Source organism: Nannospalax galili, unplaced genomic scaffold (assembly GCF_000622305.1).
Source record: "Nannospalax galili isolate Female #2095 unplaced genomic scaffold, S.galili_v1.0 scaffold158, whole genome shotgun sequence".
Taxonomy (NCBI): domain Eukaryota; kingdom Metazoa; phylum Chordata; class Mammalia; order Rodentia; family Spalacidae; genus Nannospalax; species Nannospalax galili.
The window spans coordinates 9,857,958-9,877,282 of NW_008345290.1; the positions used below are offsets into that span (position 1 = coordinate 9,857,958).

Below are 19,325 nucleotides of genomic sequence, written 5' to 3' on the forward strand. Positions count from 1 at the left end.
TCCAGCAGCCATGGATCTAGGAAGCTCGGCCGACTCGGCCGAGATGTAGGGAAAAAAGCCCACAGGTGTCCATCCATTCCTTTGTAAGTCACTCCTCCCCCAGATATCATAAGCTTTGTTGGCAAGTCCAAGCAAATATCGTTATTCCCTAAACTGTAGCTTAGAGGGACATTGTGTCGGATTGTTGGCTGGGAGCTGAGAGCGCACACACCACAGGCCTCCCAGAAGAGAATTTGGCTTTACACTTGCTTTTCTGCATTTGTGTTACTTCACTTAGTATAACACTCTCTAGTTCCATCCATCCATTTACCTACAAATTTCATAACTTCATCTTTTCTTATGGCTGAGTAGAACTCCACTGTATAAATGTACCACATTTTCATTATCCATTCAACAGTTTAGGAACATTTAGGTTGTTACCATTTCTTAGGTATTGTGAGGAAAGCAGCAGCAAACATGGATGTACAGGTATTTCTACAGTGTGATGATGCCTTTAGCTATATGCTAAGGAGTGGCATCACTGGATCATAGGTTCATTTTTAGTTTTTTGAGGGTTCTCCACACTGCTTTCCAGAGTGGTTGCCTGAGTTTGCGTTTCTACCAGCAGTGAAAGATTATTCTTCTTTCTCCTCATCCTCTCCAGCATTTGGAGTCTCATTCTCTTGATCTTAGCCAGTCTGACTTGGGTAAGATGGAATCTTAAGTGGTTTTAATTTGCATTTCTTTTTTTCTTTTTAAAAAAATAATATTTATTATTTTTATTTTATGTGTATGCATGTATTGCCTGCAAGTAGGTAAGTGCATCTTTGTCATGCAATGTCTGCAGAGGACAGAAGAGCCTGTTGGATCTCCTGGAACTGGAGTTACAGTTGTTAGCTGCCATATGGGTGCTAGGATTTGAACCTGGATCTTCTGCAAGAATAGCCAGTGTTCTTAATCACTGAACCATCTCTCCAGCCTCCTTAATTTGCATTTCTCTAATTACTAAGGATGTTGAGCACTTTTTAAGGTACATCTTAGAAATTTTTATTTCTTCACTTGAGAACTCTATTCAGGCCTATCTTTTTATTGGGTCATTTATTATTTCATTGTTTTTTGAGTTCTTTGTGCTTTCTGAATATTAATCCTCTGTTGGATGTGTAGCTGGTAAAGATTTTCCCCCATTCAGTGGGTTTCCTCTTCCCTTCCTTGGTTGTTTCTTTTGTTTTGTAATTTAATGAGGTCCTACATGTTGATTGACCTTAGAGCCTGAACACCTGGTGTCCAATTTAGAAAGTCCTGTCCTACACCTATATCTTGGAGGGTACTGTCTACGTTTTCTTCAAGCAGTTTCTAAGGTTTGGGTTTCATATGAGGTCTTTGATCCATTTGGAGTTGACTTTTGTGCAGGGTAAAAGATAAGGATCTAATTTCAATCTTTTGCAGGTGGTGATACAGTTTTGCCAACATCATTTGTTGAAGATGCTGTCTTTCCTCCATTGTGTGTTCTTGGCACCTTTGTCGAATATCATGTGTCTGAAATTGCATGTGCTTATGTTTGGATATTGTATTCCATTGCATTAATCTACATTTCTGTTTTTGTGCCAGTACCATGTGGGTTTTTATGACTATAGCTCTGTAATATAATCTGAGAGCTGGTGTGGTGATTTTCCCCAGTATTGTTTTTTTTTTTGACCCAAGATTGTTTTTCCATATGAATTTTAGGATGATTTTTTTCAAGCTCTGTGAAGAATGCTGTGGGTATTTTGATAGGGATTGCATTGAATCTATACATTGTTTTTGGTAAGATGGTCATTTTCACAATATTGATTCTACCAATCTGTGAGCATGGTAGGTCTTTCCGTCTTCTAGTGTCTTCCTCTATCTCTTTCTTTAGAGATATTGTATTAGTCAGGGTTCTCCAAAGAAACAGAACTGGTAGAATGAATAGATATTATAGAGATTTATCAGCTTAGCTCACAGGATAGAGTCCGAGTAGTCCAAAAATGGCTGCACCACACTGAGAAGTCGTAGCCACCCAGTCCACGAGGCTGGATGTCTCAGTAGTCCCAATCTGGAGCAGAAGGTCTGATGAATTACAAAGGATCAGCTAGTCTTCAGTCTACAGCAGCAAGATGAACTCTCCAGCAAGTGAGAAGGCAAGCAGCCAGAAGCCGGGCATTCTCTGCTATGGCCTTTTATATGGGCTCCCATCAGAAGGTAACACCCACATTTAGGGTGTGTCTTCCAGCTTCAGATAATCCAATCAAGATCTCTCATTTCAGTTAATCCCAGACCCAGTCAAGTTGACACCCAGGATTATGCATCACAGATATGAAATTTTCATTGCAGAGATCTTTAATGTCTTTTGTCAGGTTTATTCCTAAATATTTTTTTAAGCTATTGTGAATGGGAGGATTTCCTTGAATGCTTTTTCTGATTGCTTGTTATTGCTGTATAGAAAAGCTGCTGATTTTTGGAAGTTGATTTTGTAACCTGCCACTTTACTAAAAGTATTAATCATTTCTAGGAGTTTTCTGGTGGAATTTTTGGCATTTCTTGGTTATAATATTGTGTCATCTGCAAAAAGGGATAATTTGACCTCTTCCAATTAGCACTCCTTTAATTTCTTTCTCTTGTCTTATTACTCTTGCAAGCGTTTAAGACACTATATTGAAAAGGTGTTAAGATAGTGGGTAGCCCTGTCTGGTTCCTGATTTCAATGGGAATGCCTACAGTTTTTCTCCATTTAGAATGATGTTGGCTATGGGTTTGTTGTAGATAACTTTAATTATGTTGAAGTATGTTCCCTCCAGACCAATTCCTTCTAGGACTTTTAACACGAATGCATGTTGGATTTTGTCAAAGGCCTTTTCTGCATCTATTGAGAAGACCATGTGGTTGTTGTCTTTGAGTCCACTTATATGATTAATGACATTTATTGACTTGCATATATTGAACCATCCCTGCATCTCTGGGATAAAGCCTACTTGATTATGCTGAATGATCTTTTTGATGTGTGTCTGTATATGGTTTGCAAGTATTTTGTTGAGTATCTTTGCATCTATGTTCATTAAAGATATGGGTCTGTAGCTTTCTTTTCTTGTTGTATCTTTACCTGGTTTTGGTATTAGAGTGATGCTGACTTCATAGAAGGAGTTTTGGATTTCTCCTTCTGCTGCTATCTTTTTGAATAATTTAAGCAGTATTAGTTGTAGATCTTGGAATGTCTGATAAAATTTTGCTTTGCATCCATTTGGGCCTGGGCATTTTTTAGTCGGGAGGTTTTTTTTATTACTGTTTCAATTTCCTTATGTGTTATGGGTTGGTTTAGACTGTTGACCTCATCTTGGTTTAACTTTGGTGGTGTCCATGATTTTAGAAATTCATTCATTTCTTTTAGATTTTCAAATTTAATGGGGTATAGATTTTTAAAATATTCCCTTACAATGTTCTGGATTTTTGGTGTCTGTTGTGATGTTTCCTCTTTCATTTCTAATTTTGTTGATTTCAATTTACTCTTTCTTTCTCTTGGTTAACTGGGCTAAAGATCTGTCTGTCGTTTAACCTTTCAAAGAATGAGCTCTTAGATTTATTGTTTTCTTGTATTGTTTTCTTTGTTTCTATTTCATTAATTTCTGCTCCAATTTTTGTTATTTCTTCTCATCTACCATGTTTGGAGTTGGTTTGTTCTTGTCTTTCCAGAATCTTGAGTTGTTAAGTCATTTACATGTGCTCTTTCTGATTTTTTAATGTAGGCACTAAGAGCTATAAACTTCCTCTTAGGACTGCTTTTAAGCTGTCCCAGAGGATTTGTTGCATTTTATTCATTTTCATTTTGTTCCAGGAATACTTTTATTTCTTTCTTATTTCTTTTTTGACCCATTCACCATTCAGGAGTGTGTTGTTTAATTTCCTTGAGTTTGTGTAGTCACTAGAGCTTCTTTTGCTGTTGGCTATAAGCTTTATGCACTATGGTCTGACAGAATGCATGGAATTATTTCAATTCTTCTGTATACGTTGATATTTGTTTTGCATCCAAGGATATGGTCAATTTTAGAAAAACTTTCTTAGACTGCTGAATAGAAAATGTATTCTTTGGTGTTTGGGTTGAATATTCTGTATATGTCTGTTATGTCCATTTCATGTAAGATATCATTTGATTCAGATGTCTCTCTGTTTATTCTTTGTCCAGTTCGCTGATCTATTGAAGATAGTAGGGTATTAAAGTCACCCAGTATCACTGAGTTGGTATCAATCTGTATTTTATAGCCCTGGACTACTGATTTTATGAAATTGGGTGCTCCAGAGTTGGTGCATATATGTTCATGATTGTAATATCTTCATGGTCAATTGTTCTTTTGATTAGATGAAGTAACCTTCTTTATCGCTTCTGATTAGTTTTAATTTAAAGTCTATTTTGTCAGATATTGAAGTTGCAACACCTGCTTGCTCCTTAGAGTCATTTGCTTGGATTTTTTTTCCCACCCTTTCACTCTAAGGTAGTATCTACCCTTGAAGGTGAGATGAGGTTCTTGAAGACAACAAAAGATGGGTTTTCTTTCTTGATCCATTCCACTTTTGACAGGGGAGTTGAAGCCATTGATATTTAGTGTTATTATTGAAAGATGTGTATTGGATGTTGTCATTTTAATTTCTTTGTATTTATGACCTTATTATACCTTTTTTGTTCTTTCTTTCTGTGGCTTCTTGGGCATACACATTCCTTTCTTCTGTCCTTGTATTTGTCCTAGTTTGTTCTTTATTGCTGTGACAAAATACTCTGACCAATACCAACTTGGGGAGGAAAGGGTTTATTCAGCTTACATCTCCCAGGTTGTAGTTCATCAGGGAGACCAAGGTAGGAACTCAGCACAGGAACCTGGAGGCAGGAGCTGGAGCACAGGCCATGGAGGAACCCTGCTTACTGGCTTGCTCCCCCGGCCCCTGCTCAGGCTGCTTTCTTATGCAACACAGGCCCACCTGCCCAGCGGTGGGAACACCCACAGTGGGCTGGGCCCTCCCACATCACTCATCAAGAGGATGCCCCCTCAGACATGGCCACAGGCCAGTCCAATAGAGGAAATTCCCCAACTGAGGCTCCCTCAACCCAGGTGTGTCAAGTTGACACTAAAGCTATCCAGCACAGTATTGCTTCAAGTGTTCTCTGTAGGGCTGGTTTCCTGGGCATGAATTCTTTCAGCCTATTCATGTCATGAAAATTTTTCTGTTCCCCTTTGACCATGGTAGTTTTGCTGGATAAAGTATTCAGGGTTGACATCCATGGTTGTTTAGAACTGGGAATACTTTGTTCCAGTCTCTTCTGGCTTTTACAGTTTTCATTGAGAAGTCAGCTGTAATTATGATGGGTTTTCCTTTATATGTAACTTGTTTTTCTCTAGAAGCTTTCAGTACCCTCTCTTTTTTCTGTACATTTAATGTTTTTACTATGATATGCCATGGAGAGTTTTTGTTCTGGTCATGTCTAATTGGTGTTCCATGTACTTCTTGAATCTCTATAGGTGTATTTTTCCTTAATTTAGGGAAGTTTTCTTCTGTAATCCTGTTGGAAGATCTGTTCAATGCCATTGGCCTGAGATTCTTCTCCTTCCTTTAAGCCTAGAATTTGTAGATTTGGTCTTTTCATGTTGTCCCACATGTCCTGAGTATTCCATTCCTTTTTTTTTTTTAATTTTACATAGTCTTTGCTTAAGGAGTCTAGACCTTCAACTTTATCATCCAGTCTTGATATTCTGTTTTCCATTTCATTCATTCTGCTTGTGAGGTTCTCTCCTGTTGTTTATAATTGGTTTATTGAGTTTTTCAATCCTGTGTTCATTTCCATTTGGGTTTTCTTCACTATTTATATATCTTTTGTGAATTTATTTTTCAAGTCATGGGTATTTCATTAAACTACATACTTGTATATTCTTGGGCTTCCATCATGAGTTTTTGCCTTTGCTCTTTGAGTTCTTTGAGTTGTCTGTGTTTTCTTGAAGTTCTTTTATCATGATTATGATTGTTCTTTTTTTAATGTTTTATTTACTTACTATTTTTATTTTTTTATGTGTTATTTTTATTTTTTTATGTGTATGCATGTATTGCCTGCATGTAGGTAAGTGCACCCACGTCATGCAATGCCTGCAAAGGACACAAAAGACTGTTGGATCCCCTGGAACTGGAGTTATGGACGGTTATTAGCTGCCATGTGGGTGCTGGGATTCAAACCCAGGTCTTCTGCAAGAACAGTCAGTGTTCTTATCCACTGAGCCATCTCTCCAGCCCCATGATTGTTCTTTTAAATTCTGTGTCCTGGGGTACTATAGGGCGGTTCTCATTGAACTTCTTTAGGACTAGTGGGTTTTATTGGGGACATAGTCTCTTGTTTTATCATATTGTTTATGTTTTTGCATTGCCATTTTGGCATATGGATTTCTTTGTTGGTTATGTGTCCAACAGGAATTTCTCCTCTGCTTTTGTTTAATTTTAGTTCTGTTAATATTGTTTATGTAGCTTGGTTGCTTTTTGTTCAGGTATAGAAAATAAATTGGTGTGTGTTCCAGGATGTTGCAGGGTAGTAGATTGTTCTTGGTGGATGGTGGGTCAGGGTAGTAGGTAGGCTGGTCTCTGTCAGAGAAATCAGGAGCCAGTGGAGTCTATGCTAGGGAGTTTAGGTAGTCTGGGTTAGGAAGCTAGTTCAGGGATCTGAGGTGAAGGAATTGGAGCCTGCCTTGGTCCAAAGGCTGGCAGGGGATATGGTGGGGGTAGGTCAGAGGAATGGAATCGAAATGCAATTGGCGGGATCTGACTTACCAGAGTCCTGGCTGGGCAGATCTATCTGGCTGATTGGGAGCCAGGGAAGATGGCAGTGGGGGGACCACCTGAGTAGGGAATTAACAATCTATGGTAGGGTGTTTAGGTAATTTGAGTTAGGAAGCTAGTCCAGGGATCTGAGATGAAGGAAATGGAGCTCTCCTGGGTCCAAGGCTGGCAGGTGGTGGGCAAGAGGAATCTTCAGTAGTATTTTTAAAGTATCTTTTTCATTGCAGTAAAATATATGCAGCATAAAGTCTATCACATCATCCATTTAAGTAGACAGTAAGTCACAATATCTTCTATAAAACTTATCTCTGAAATTATCCTCATAAGCATCTTGTTCTTCACTTTAGGAAAAGAGAGATCTGGGTTTCTTCATTCTGTTGCCTTTACAAAAGTTATATGAAAAAGGTAACCAAAGCAGAAGGAATGCCTGGCCTTCTATAGGTTAAATTTGTTTGGATAAAATATTTTGGAAGTGGTGTATTTAAAGGAAGCCCTGGAGATCTGTCAGTGCCTAGACTGTCCGTGCTCCTCTAAACTCTTACAAAGTGGTTTTCTTGTGTTTTTCTTTGACTACAAGTTCTGCCAGTGCTTTTCCTGGTATAAACTATTTCAAATGCTCCCTTGGCCTGGCTCCAGCCTTATGTTTTTCAGTTGAATCTGGCACCTCCTAGACCAGTGACTTGCAAATGGGCACGTGCATTTTGCTTACCCACAGAACTTCACAGAGATGCCATTATATCCCAAGACACTTTTCCTCTCTGAAAATTATGTTCCTCCATTTTTACAAGCCAGGTTCCTTAGAATACACGCTTAGGCACAATACTCAATGCTTGTTTGTCTGTCTCTTTTGGAATGGCTTTATTGTCTTTGTATGGAATGTCACACAAGCAACCAAATTTTCTTGTGTTCGTTCATTGTAATTTTGCATGCCTTCTGACCCTTCTCATTTAAGGATTACAAATTAATCACAGCTATTTTAAGTCACCATTTACAGATAGTTTTTGTTTTGCTCCAATATTGGCCTAAAAGGCTTTGCTATAAGCTATTTTGTCTCTAACTAAAAGATAACATCTCATAAAAAGGACTGTTAAGATGCTTTGAAACACTTCAAAACATTCAGTAAAAGGATTCTCAGAAGTATTAACTTTTCTCCTTTCTGTGACTAAATGCCGGACTAGAAATAGCATAAAGGAGGAAGCTTGGTGGCCAGAGAGAGGAAAGATTTATTTTGTCTTACACTTTGGAAGGCTCAGCTCATCACCGCTTGGGCCCATGGCCTTGGTAGAGCAAATGGCAGAAGGAATACATAGTACAGAAGTCAGTAAGAAGCAGGGATGACTCATAGCCAATCAAGAAGCAGGGATGAGACAGGAAGTGGCCAGGGACAATATATTCTCAAGGACCAGCCCCCAGTGACCTATATCCTCCACCTACTCCCTATCTTCTAAAGTTTCCACAGTTTCCTAAAACAGCACTACCAGCTAGGAACCAAACATTCAAAAATACGTGTCTATGGGACATAGTTCATATTCAGGCCACAACAGTGATCCTTATTTTTCATCAGATTTGGCCACCCACTTAGGCTTTTTGTTTGTTGCTGTTTGTTTTTTGAACCTCTCCATATGAGGTTCAGGATGGCCTGGAACTCACTGTATAACCCAGGCTAGCTTTGAACTCCCCAATCCTCCTGTCTGGTTCCCAATTGCTGGAATTACAAGCATTGTCCTCAGGTCTAGCTTGACCATCCACTCTAAAGAACCAAAGTAAACAAGATTTCACTTCATAAGCCAATACTTAGAAAACCACCCAAGGAAAACTGTTCAGTCTCTAGCTTGCAGGATCTCAGTCTTACAGGAAGGGAGAAATGTTACTTCCAGGAAACTTAAGAAATTTGGGAGACTTTAAGAAGAAAGATATTCACCAAAAATGTACAGATGCTGTGGATGAAACTTGATAATAAGTGCTTCCTAGCCACAGAATAGCAAATCTTTAAGAAAACAAAAAACAAAAATCTCCCATCATATTTCTTATGAAAACTTTGAGACAGAAGTTAATTTGATATTGGCAAATACTGGATAGACCTGGATTTTATAGATCAAAATTAAAAATAATCTTTCTTTGGTGCTGGGGGTGTAGCTCGGGGTAGAGTACTTAACCTAACATGTATGAAACCCTGGGTTCAACCCCCAGCACTGCAATAGTAATAGTAAAAATAATAATAAATCTTTCTTTGAGTCTGTTATGATCACAAAAGGAAAGGGGGCAGGCACTAGGGAAAAGTTGTGAAAGACTGAGATAGACCAAAGGTTACCTGAGGTCCATGGAAAGCTCCACATCCTGTCAGTGCTAACCCTTCTGAGTTAGAGTTGTTTTGAGTCTAGCATTTGTGTCTTTGAACTGCTGTATAGATATCTGATGCTAAATACACCAGGCAAATAAAAACAGCCCAGTTAAATTTCCTGCCCAGTGGCTATTAACCCATTTTTCATCTATTTATGGGTTTCATTCCAGCATTCTTGATTGGACTATAAAAGAGAAGCACTTTGAGTTTCCCTTTGTAGCATCTTGCAGCTTCCCTCATTAAGGAATTAAGTGAAATTTCTGCTGATTCATTTTGCATTTGTATAAGTATCATGATTTTATCTTTGAAAGACAGTAGCCTTGGCTGGAGGTGTCACAAAGTGCTTGCCTAGCATGTGAGAGAACCTAATAGAAGGAAAAGGGAAAGAAACAAAAAGAAATAAAGGACCCTTTACTGGGAATTTTCCAGTTCTAGTTTCTCAGTCCTTTGCTTCGGTTCTTCTCTGTTCTAATGTGTGTCTCTTGAGAAGCAGCAGAGACTAGCTTTGTGTTTTATCCTACCTGGCAACACATGAAGTCTCACATGAAGTCTCATGATCAAGGACCAGCCAGATCTGCTCTGCCTGGCCCACCTCCAGATTCTGTTCATGTGAAACAAAGATAAACTATCTTGATTAATCATTTCAGTCAAAATTTGTGTTACAAGAGATGAATGCAATGCCTAATTAATGCACCTTCAAATTTTAACACACATTCTGGATTTAATAAAATCTCGTGCCTCTACACACATTATATGAATGCAGTGTGTAATTAACATGCACTAAAATTTTAACATGCATACTTGACTTAGTAACATGTCAGATTAATCAATACTTCCACATACATTGTACACCAAGGGCCACTGCTATAAGAAGATTAGGTATATAGTCAAATTTCTTATATTTTAAAAACTCCTTGTGGATTCCTTATTTCCTTCACCTAACACACACATACACACACACACACACACACACACACACACACACACCCCTATTAAATCCTTACAATGTCAGAGATATGTACCCATTTTTACAGACATGGAAACTGGGGCTCTCACGGGTTAAATAACATCTTTGTCATTTGTCTTTGTCTTTGTCATACCCAGGTCTTTCCCTTATCACTAGTCTGAGTTACACTTCAGCTCCTTTCCCATCATCCTAGCTGGTGCTGAGCACACTGGCACAGAGCTGTGCTATCATGCAGTGTCATGTAAGGATCTTTCATAAGAGAGAAAGCTACTAAAAAAAAAAAAAAGCCAAGCGTGGTGGTGCACGCCTTTAATCCCAGCACTCGGGAGGCAGAGGCAGGTGGATCTCTGTGAGTTCAAAGCCAGCCTGGTCTACATAGTGAGCTCCAGGACAGCTGGGGCTACAGGGAGACCCTGTCTCAAAAAGACCAAAAAAAAAAAAAAAAGAGAGAGAGAGAGAGAAAACTACTAACAGAGTAGGGGCTTCTAGTTAGCAAATCATCTATGAGCACCTTTTCCTAGAAGAAAACCCTTGAGCTTGCAGGTGCTCTGGAACAATGCTCTTGGAACATCTCTCTAGAGGGAGAGCTCGTATAACTGGTCCTCATAAGCCTCAGCAGACACATGACATAAAGAATTACCACAATCTGAAGACAAACAGAAAGAAAATATAAAAAGCACAGTTTTGATGCTTCTCATTTCTTAACATCACCAATGAGACTGTGCTGAAAAGGAAATTTCTTGTGCTGTACTCTGCTAAGGAAGGCAGGCAATGCTAAGCTATAGAACAGGAAATGACAAAACACTAGCTGAAAATAAGGGCAAGGGAAGGCACAACTGAGCAATGCTGAATACTGGAGTGTTTCGACCAATAAGGAATAACTAAAAACTACCGAAAGAACACTGAGTGAGAAGCTCACAGTGACTATGGCCAAGCTGGGTGACATAAGCAAAGCAGAGTTGCAGCACCTGGGGGCTACGGAGCAGCAGAAGGCGCAGTTCACGGTGCACATCCATCATTTCATGGAGCTAGGTGGGGATAAGTGTGTGGAAAAGCCAGGAACTCTGCTAGACTCCCACACTGAAAACTGTCTAGCTGTGTGGACCTCTTCATTGACACTACTCTTGCCATCACCGGCCACCTTGCCCAGATTGTACAGAAAGTAGGGCAGTAGGTCATCCCTCAGAAGAATGACGGAAGATGCAAAGACTTATTACTAAGCAGATTGGATGGTCAGTGCAAAAAGAGTTGTCAACCCAGTGACCAGTTAGCCCCAAGCAGTTACCAAATATGTTGGTGCTAAAAAGTAGATCAAATGTTCAAAAAGTGAAATTTTATTTATTTGGAATCCAGTGATTCCAGGTTTTATCACAACAGTTACTCAATAAATGTGAAGTCTCCAATTCTTTTTCTTCCTAAAACAAAACAAAACAAATAACAAAACAACAACAACAAAAACACTGAGCATGTGCTTAGCATGCACAGGGTTCTTGGGGAAAAGTCTAGATTCAAGCCTTTTAAAGAATTATCAATAAAAAACTTTGTGAAAGCTAACTCAGATGTAAAACCATACTCAGAAATAACACTCAGAATGAGCTTCCCTAGCCATTGGGTAGAAATGCTCACATAACTCATTTTCCTGTGCTTAGTGGACACTGGGGTAAATTTCAATGATTCATTTATGTAAGTCTGTAACTTTTGCTGACCTGTCAGTTTCAGTTTTCTTTAGCCTCTAGTTTCAAGGAGACATAAACTTGGGTACAAAGCTCACTCTCAATGTCCCCTTTCTTACCCTCCCTGGTGTGCACCCCCACATTGTGTTTCAGGGTGGAGAGCCATCTTTCTTTTCCAGTGTTGCACTCTTGTGTGCTGCTCTTCAGATCCTTGGGTTGCTGTGACAGATCACACAGACCTCTACCCACCAGCACATCCTGGAGCTTATGGTCTATAGTGTCTCCTGACAGGATGACAGGTGGACATGGAGCCAGCACTTTTCTCCTCTAATTCCTCTTGCTCTGGAACCATGATGTGTAGCTAAGCCGAATCTGCCAAAGAATAGAGCTAAATAAATGGACTTACTCACAGGACATAAAGCAAAATAGCAGACTCAAGAGCCAGGTGTCTGGAGAGCCGGATTTAGCAAAAGAGGCTGGGGGGGGGGCTGCCCCTCCAACCTGGGCTCCTAAAATCTCCCAGCCTGTGGATGAGCACCTGCCTCTTCTTCTTCCCAGCACACAGACCCCAAAAGCACGTGGAAAATTTCAAAGATTACAAAGCTTCTGAGCAGAAATAGTTCTCTGAGTACAGAGAAGACTGCCCATTGATGGGAAGAAGCTTTCATTTACTTCTTTTCCCATACTGTGGTCAAAGGCTCATGGGAACACAAGAAAGTGGATTCTGATGTGGGTGTGGTGGCACAGACCTTTAATACCGACACTTGGGAGACAGAGGCAGAGCTCTGGGAGTCCAAAGCCAGTCTCATCTACAAAGAAAGTTTCAAGCCAGCCAGGGCTACATAGTGAGACCCTGTAAAAAGAAAAGGAAGAGGAGGCAGAGGAAAGGAGAGGGAGGTAAAGAAGGAGGAGGAAAAGGAGGAAGAAGAGGAAGGTTCAGGGGTCCCTGATATTTCTTCATCCACTGGCAACACAAAAGACCAGGCAGAAGAACACTGTCCTGCCCTTGGGGCTGGAATTCGTGGATATATGGGCTATCCCCCAGGACCAGCCCAAGGAGGTGAGACTGGATGAAAACTTGTGATTTCATTTAGGCAGTGGTGATTTTTTTCCAGTCATCTGAGGAAACGGAGGTTCAAGTGACAGACTTCCTAGGACAGATTTCGACTGTGATATGTGCACATGCTGTTCACTGTCACTGAGAGCGACCAAAACAACTGCCATGAGGCTTCCTTCCCTCCATCTGTGCTCCTTGAGGGGGGGCAATTTCTCCCTCCATGACATTTTTGGCTATGTTTGGATATATTTTTGTTTGTCACATGGAGAAAAAGGAGGGAGAGGAAAATGCTACTGCATATAGTAGATAGGGGCCAGAGCTCTGCTGAACATCCTACAGTGCCGGCAGGGGTGTCCCATGACCAAGAATTGGCTTCCTTCAACTATTTCAGGTGTTGCAGTCAAGTGAGCTCCTGCTCTGGACACTTATGGATGAGATGAGATTTCACTTCATGTACGACTAGTGCTCACCCAGGGAATGGTCCCCCACCTGGCAGAAGTAGGCAGATCTCTGTGAGGAGGCCAGAAGGTCTACACAGTGAGTTCCAGGCCTACTGGAGCTACAGAGAGATTGTGTCTCAAAAACAAAAAGAGTAGCAATGGCAGTGACCGTTTTTTTTTTTTTTTTAAACATATGTGCTAGGATAAAGGGCTTTATATACTTTATCTCACTGTTGTCCCAATTTTCTTTTCATTTTTTTCCTTCATTTTGTTTTTATTATAGCATGTTTGCTTAATTTGCAGCAAGCAGAAAATAAGCTGGGTCTTGTTTTGATCCAAACATTGATGTTTTAAAGGTTGCACACAATATTTGTTAAAAAGAACATATAAAAATATCTTTTTAGAAGCTTCTATAAGAAAGAAAATACAAAGTTTAACTCCACAACTTTCGTTTTTGCTAGAACTGCAAACTACTGCTACAGTTTTAAATAGACTTTTTGTTGTTTAAACTATACATCCAGGAAAATCTAAAAAAATTAAACATGCATAAAAATGATTGCATAGCCAAACATGAACATTAACTGCAAACAGTAAAGAAGTGAAAGTTAGAAATATTATCAAATATACAAAGGTTCTAGAATCAATCCTTTGAACACATTCCACAAGCAGTACTTAAAAACCATCTTTTTTTTCTACAGGCAAGGCCTACATTTCTAAAATGAAAATGGAGCGGGGGAGGGGGGATAACCCTCTAAAAGGAATCATTCTCCCACAGTATCTCTTATTCTCATCTGTAAGCAAGCAGTCTGAGATTTGTTTAAAGGTGCCAGCTTCTTATTCTGAAGTTGTCCCGATTTTCATAAAGGAAGCTGAAGCTCAAGACAAATAAGGAAATTATAGACACACATAAAATCTAGCTGGGTGTGGTGGTGCAGGCCTTTAATCCCAGCACTTGGGAGGCAGAGGCAGGTGGATCTCTGTGAGTTCAAGGACAGCCTGGTTTACATAGTTGAGTTCCAGGCCAGCTGTGGCTGTAGGGAGACCCTGTTTCAAAAAGACCAAAAACAAAACAAAACTTAAAATCATTAAAATCAGTAGGAGTCAACCCAGACATATAACTGTAAAGTTCCAATTCTTTATCCCAATGCCTCCCTGAGGAGACGAACAGTATCTGTCCAGTTCATTGAGCCATTGCATCCTGCCTGGAATTCTAGTTTTCATCGTAAGAACATTTCAATCTTTCTGACAAAATAATTTAAATAAATACAACTGTGTAATTGCAGTCACTCAACATTTGGAGCCAATTTGATAGATGGATTTTAAAACATATGGACTTAATTCCCCTTTACAAAAAGGAGAAAAACAATGTGTTTTATATAGCTTCATGTCAAATGTAAAAAAAAAAATTCATTTCTGGAATTTCTGGATTAACACATACTAAGCTTTAAGTGGAAGAACCAGGTAAAATTATAAAGAAATTTGAGATTCTGTATTTTTTTAACAACACTTGTGATGTCTGTATTTTTTAATGACACTTTGCAACTTTATAACAGTATATTCAACTCTATACTAAGTTTAAAAAATTTTTTTTTTCTTTTTTGGTCGTTTTGAAACAGGGTCTCCCTGTAACCCCAGCTGTCCTGGAACTTACTCTGTAGACCAGGCTGGCCTTGAACTCACAGAGATCCACCTGCCTCTGCCTCCCCAGCACTGGGCTTAAAGGAGAGTGCTATCACACCTGGCTTATATTGAGTTTTTATACCAATGTGCCTATGTCTTTCATTGTCTCCTACATTAGTTTCTATTAGTGCAAGAGAAATTTAAACAAACTCAGCAGCTTAAAACACTCATTTAGTTGTCCACAGTTCTGGAAGTTGAAAGGGCAGCTCAGTCATGCATAACTGGGGCTCAGAATCAGTTAATTAGTGCAGAATCTCCCAGAGCTGCCTGGTCTACAATTAGTAAATGACTGGATAATTGGAGAGCATGCATGCACACCTAAAAGGACAAAGATCTTGGGGGCTGTGGTGGTTTGAATAAAAAATGTCCCTCATAGGCTCCAAGTATTTGAATACTTGGCTCTAGTTGGTAGCACTATTTTGGAAAGTTTAGGAGGTGTGGCCTTGCTGGAGGAAGCAGGGCACTAGGGGTAGGCTTTGAGAGTCCTATCCTTGCCCTTTCAGTCTGTCTCTCTGCTTCCTGTGTGTGCCTGAAGATGTGAGCTCTCAGCTTTCTGTTCCAGCTGCCTCTGCCAGTATGATGGACATATCCCTGTGGAATTGTAAGCTCAATAAACTCTTCCTTCTACAAGGTGCCTTGGTTCATGGCGTTTTATCATAGCAACAGAAAAGTAATACAGGGGCCATCTTAGAATTCCATCTAGAGTTGTATGCACCTTGAAGGCAAAATTGTGCCTTGTGCATCTCGCTCAGGTGCCCAAAAGATACTCCATATATATTCAGTGAGCTAAACTGGCTTAAAGGAGGACAGGTGAGGTCAGGAAATTGTTACACAGACTCAAACTTCTAGGCAAGGACAGCTCTGGATAGGAAACAGTGTGGAAATGACTTTTATAAATGGGCATAATTTGGACTAATGACTTTAACCCTGGCAAAACCATGTGCTTTTGTGTCTTGTGACCTGGGCACCTGATCTTGTTTTCTGGGAACCTCAGTTTGGTACTCCACCCAAAAAGACAATGAGCAAATGAATGAATGAATGAATGAATGTGGGTATGCTTGAGAATTAACATATCAAAGTGCAGAAAGGAAGTGCACCCTTCTCCATGCAACTCAGTGGAGGTTGGGAAGGATGACTGACCTGGGTGAATGAGGTATTCTAGTGTAGGGATGAAAAGGCAGATGATCTGTTAAGATTAGAGTGGAGCCAAGATTGTACTTCCCCAGTTGAAGTTGGAAAAACCGTTTTGATAAAATCATGGGTGGGGTGAGACTGGGGACACAGAATTCCAGTAGGACAGTTCCAAGGGACATCAAGTGTCTTTCTAGTTTGGCCCCACTCTTTTTTTTTTTTTTTTTTTTTAAACTTTTTGAAACAGGGTCTCCCTGTAGCACCAGCTGCTCTGGAACTCACTATGTAGACCAGGCTGGCCTTGAACTCACAGAGATCTGCCTGCCTCTGCCTCCCAAGTGCTGGGACTACAGGCTTGCATCACCATGCCCAGCTTAGCCCCACTCTTAAAAACTAAATTTAAGAGTTAGGCTTTTTATGATCAGAATGTTGATGCAAAAGAGATCAGAAGAGATGCATTACCCAGAATGCCTAGGGGCTGCTCACTGTCCTTGCCTCTTCCTTCACTGAGTCAGAGGCTTTCTACTTTTCCTATGGAAACACAGCTCCAGTTAACTAAGAGGAGCCCGAGAGAGAATTCCCACCCCAGAAATGTGCAAAGTAGACAACTCTGGAATCACTTCTATTTCCTCGAGTAAGGGGTGTGTTGTCTAGGTTCCTCTGGCTTATCTACCAACTCCCTGAGGGTGGGGACACATACCGCTCATATTTACAACCCCAAAGCTGGCAAGGCTTGTTCAGAAGGCACATTTTAAAAATAATCACCGTTGACTGTAGAATGGATGTTGGATGCTATTTAACGTCTCTGCTAGAAGTCAAGTGTTCCAGGCGAGGTCTGTGGCACTCCCTCAATCCTTTATGCCTGTTGGGTATGTAACGGCTCAAACATTCAACAGGTGTGATTAATGGTCGCTGCCTACAATGTTTTAAAACCTACTTTCCCAGCTAGCTGGGTATGCAGCTCAGTGGTAGAGTGCCTGTATAGGAAGCGGAAGACTGTTCAATCCTCAGCATCTCAAAAACAAACAAAACCCCCCAGCAGTTGGACATTTTCTGGTATACAATTTAAATTCAAGCTGGATAATATTAAAGCTAATCTAAATGAGAGATATTTCTAAAGAGCTTTATGTGAGTGTAAAAGTACACCTCTCAAATCAGTGTCTAGTAAACACAGTAAGGGGAAATATTTCACGTTCATTGGTGAACAGAATTTTGATTTCTGCACTAAGCAAAGCTGTTTCCCTAGATTTTTCCCAGCTCCTCCACTGCTAGCCTCAGTCAGGGTCCTTACTATCTGGGCTCTCCCCCTGCATTTAAACTCCGTTCTGCAAAACGCTCTCCAAACTCTCTAACTCTACCTAAAGGGTATCAGGGTTCGAACAAGTGTGGCGCTTCCCGACCACCTGCCGAGCCACGCCAGCCCGCACTGTGATGTCACCGGCTCTGAGGTCGCAGGCAAGCTCTCGGGCTCCGGAGATTGGTCACGGCTCGTGACGTCATGAGCTGGGGCGGCCCTTGGGCTGAGGGTGCTCCGGGTTCCTCTCCAAATAAAGCGGGTGGGCAGGCGGGTGGGGGCGGGGCGGAGGCGGAGCCGCGAGCGCAGTCCGGGCCACCGCCCCCGTACACACCGCGTGTAAACAGTCCCGGCGGCGGAGCCCGGAGCTAGGGAGCCCCGGAGCTAGGGAGCCCCGGAGCTAGGGAGCCCCCGGAGCCCAGGGAGCCCCGGAGCCCGGAGTCGGGCCGGGTGGGCGGGTGGGAGCGCGGGGCGGCGCCGCGATGGAGTTCCAGCAGCTGGCGGACGTCGCAGAGAAATGGTGCTCCAGCACGCCCTTCGAGCTCATCGCTGCCGAGGAGACCGAGCGCAGGATGGACTTCTACGCCGACCCGGGCGTCTCCTTCTACGTGCTGTGTCCCGACAACGGCTGCGGCGATAGTTTTGTGAGTGCCTGGAGGAGGGTGCGGAGTCCGGGTCCCTGCGCCTGTGCCCGGGAGCCGCTGGGGGAGACTGGGGTGGGGCTGAATGGGCGGCAGGCAGGCGCCCCACCATCCCCAGCATCCGAAGCCGACGGTGCGGGGTCCTCCCGAGGCTACCGGGTACCTCACTACGGGCGCTCTGGGCGACTCGAGCCCCCCCCCCAACCTCCCGTGCCCTGCGCGTGGCTGGAGCATCCCGGTCCCCTGCGTCGCACAGGTGGGGCTGGGGCGCACAGCCCCTGCCGCAGGATCGGAGGTCCGGACCTTGCTACGCCTAGGCGTCCGGTCCTGGGAGGCGCTGGTCCCCATCCGGGTGCTCAGACTCAACTCTGCAGGCGCTCCGCCCGGGAGGACCCTCACCCCTGCCTGTGAGCCCCTCACAAGGACACAAAGCCTGTGTCCACGCTGGTGATGCCCGATATCCTGCACCCTGTTTGCGGAATTACGCTCTGGAGCTTGAAAATGCACGCGCGCGTGCGCACACATCCTAACACGGGCACACACACACACACACACACACACGCAGACACGCACACACACACACACACACACACACACATCGCCGCGCGCGCGCACACACACACTCGGGCGGGTACGCCTATCCCTGGTCCCCCTGCTTCCATTGCGGCTCTGTGAGCTGCCAGCGAGCTGTGTGTGGCCGGGGCAGGTTCTGGCCCGCCGGGAAGCTGTCTTGACCCTGCTGAGCCCTTCGGCTTTTCCAGTGAGGGGCCGGGACCAGGAACTGCGGAGTCCAATCTTTTGGCTTTGCATCCCGCCCACTAAGAATCTTGGCGCTGACAGTTTAGGAAGGGGATGCGGAGAGCAGGAGAGTTGCGATGGGTGGTGTGGAGGCAGGACCCGAATGGCGCGTATCATGGAGTGTTTGTAAGCACTGGATATAAATGATGGTTTCTAAATATAAAATGGTGGCGGCTGAGGACGAGGGTTATCGTGTGGTCGTTGGGAATGGCGCGTATCATGGAGTGTTTGTAAGCACTGGATATAAATGATGGTCTCTAAATATAAAATGGTGGCGGCTGAGGACGAGGGTTATCGTGTGGTCGTTGGCCTGAGCCTAGAGCAGGCGCTGCTGCGGCCCCCTGCGGACGGAGTTAGGGCGGTGCGTCAGCGTGGCTTGGCTCTTCAGGTGGAGTGACAAATCCACCCAATCACCCATGGGAAGTTCGTGGAGGAGTTAGAGACCGCAGGCTTGTGCACACCTGGCCAATAAAGTATGTCCCTGCCTCCCTAACACTCACTG

At 42.5% G+C, this 19,325-nt stretch overlaps 1 protein-coding gene and 1 pseudogene across 5 annotated transcripts in view; both read left to right on the plus strand.

The window, feature by feature from the left end:
- Positions 1 to 11,035: 11,035 nt before the first annotated feature.
- LOC108491249 lies at positions 11,036 to 11,283 on the plus strand (annotated as a pseudogene).
- Positions 11,284 to 17,670: 6,387 nt separating this feature from the next.
- The window catches only part of Mturn (maturin, neural progenitor differentiation regulator homolog), a 26,620-nt gene continuing 24,965 nt past the window's right edge, over positions 17,671 to 19,325 (plus strand). For 2 of the 5 annotated variants that reach the window (XM_029567539.1, XM_029567540.1), the window contains exon 1: positions 17,673 to 18,028. In XM_029567539.1, coding sequence (XP_029423399.1) covers positions 17,867 to 18,028 — 162 coding nt within the window. In that variant the 5' untranslated portion in view covers positions 17,673 to 17,866. Of the gene's footprint in view, positions 18,029 to 19,325 lie in introns of all 5 variants that reach the window. The other 3 variants (XM_008841537.3, XM_008841536.2, XM_008841535.2) reach the window with 3 other exon arrangements.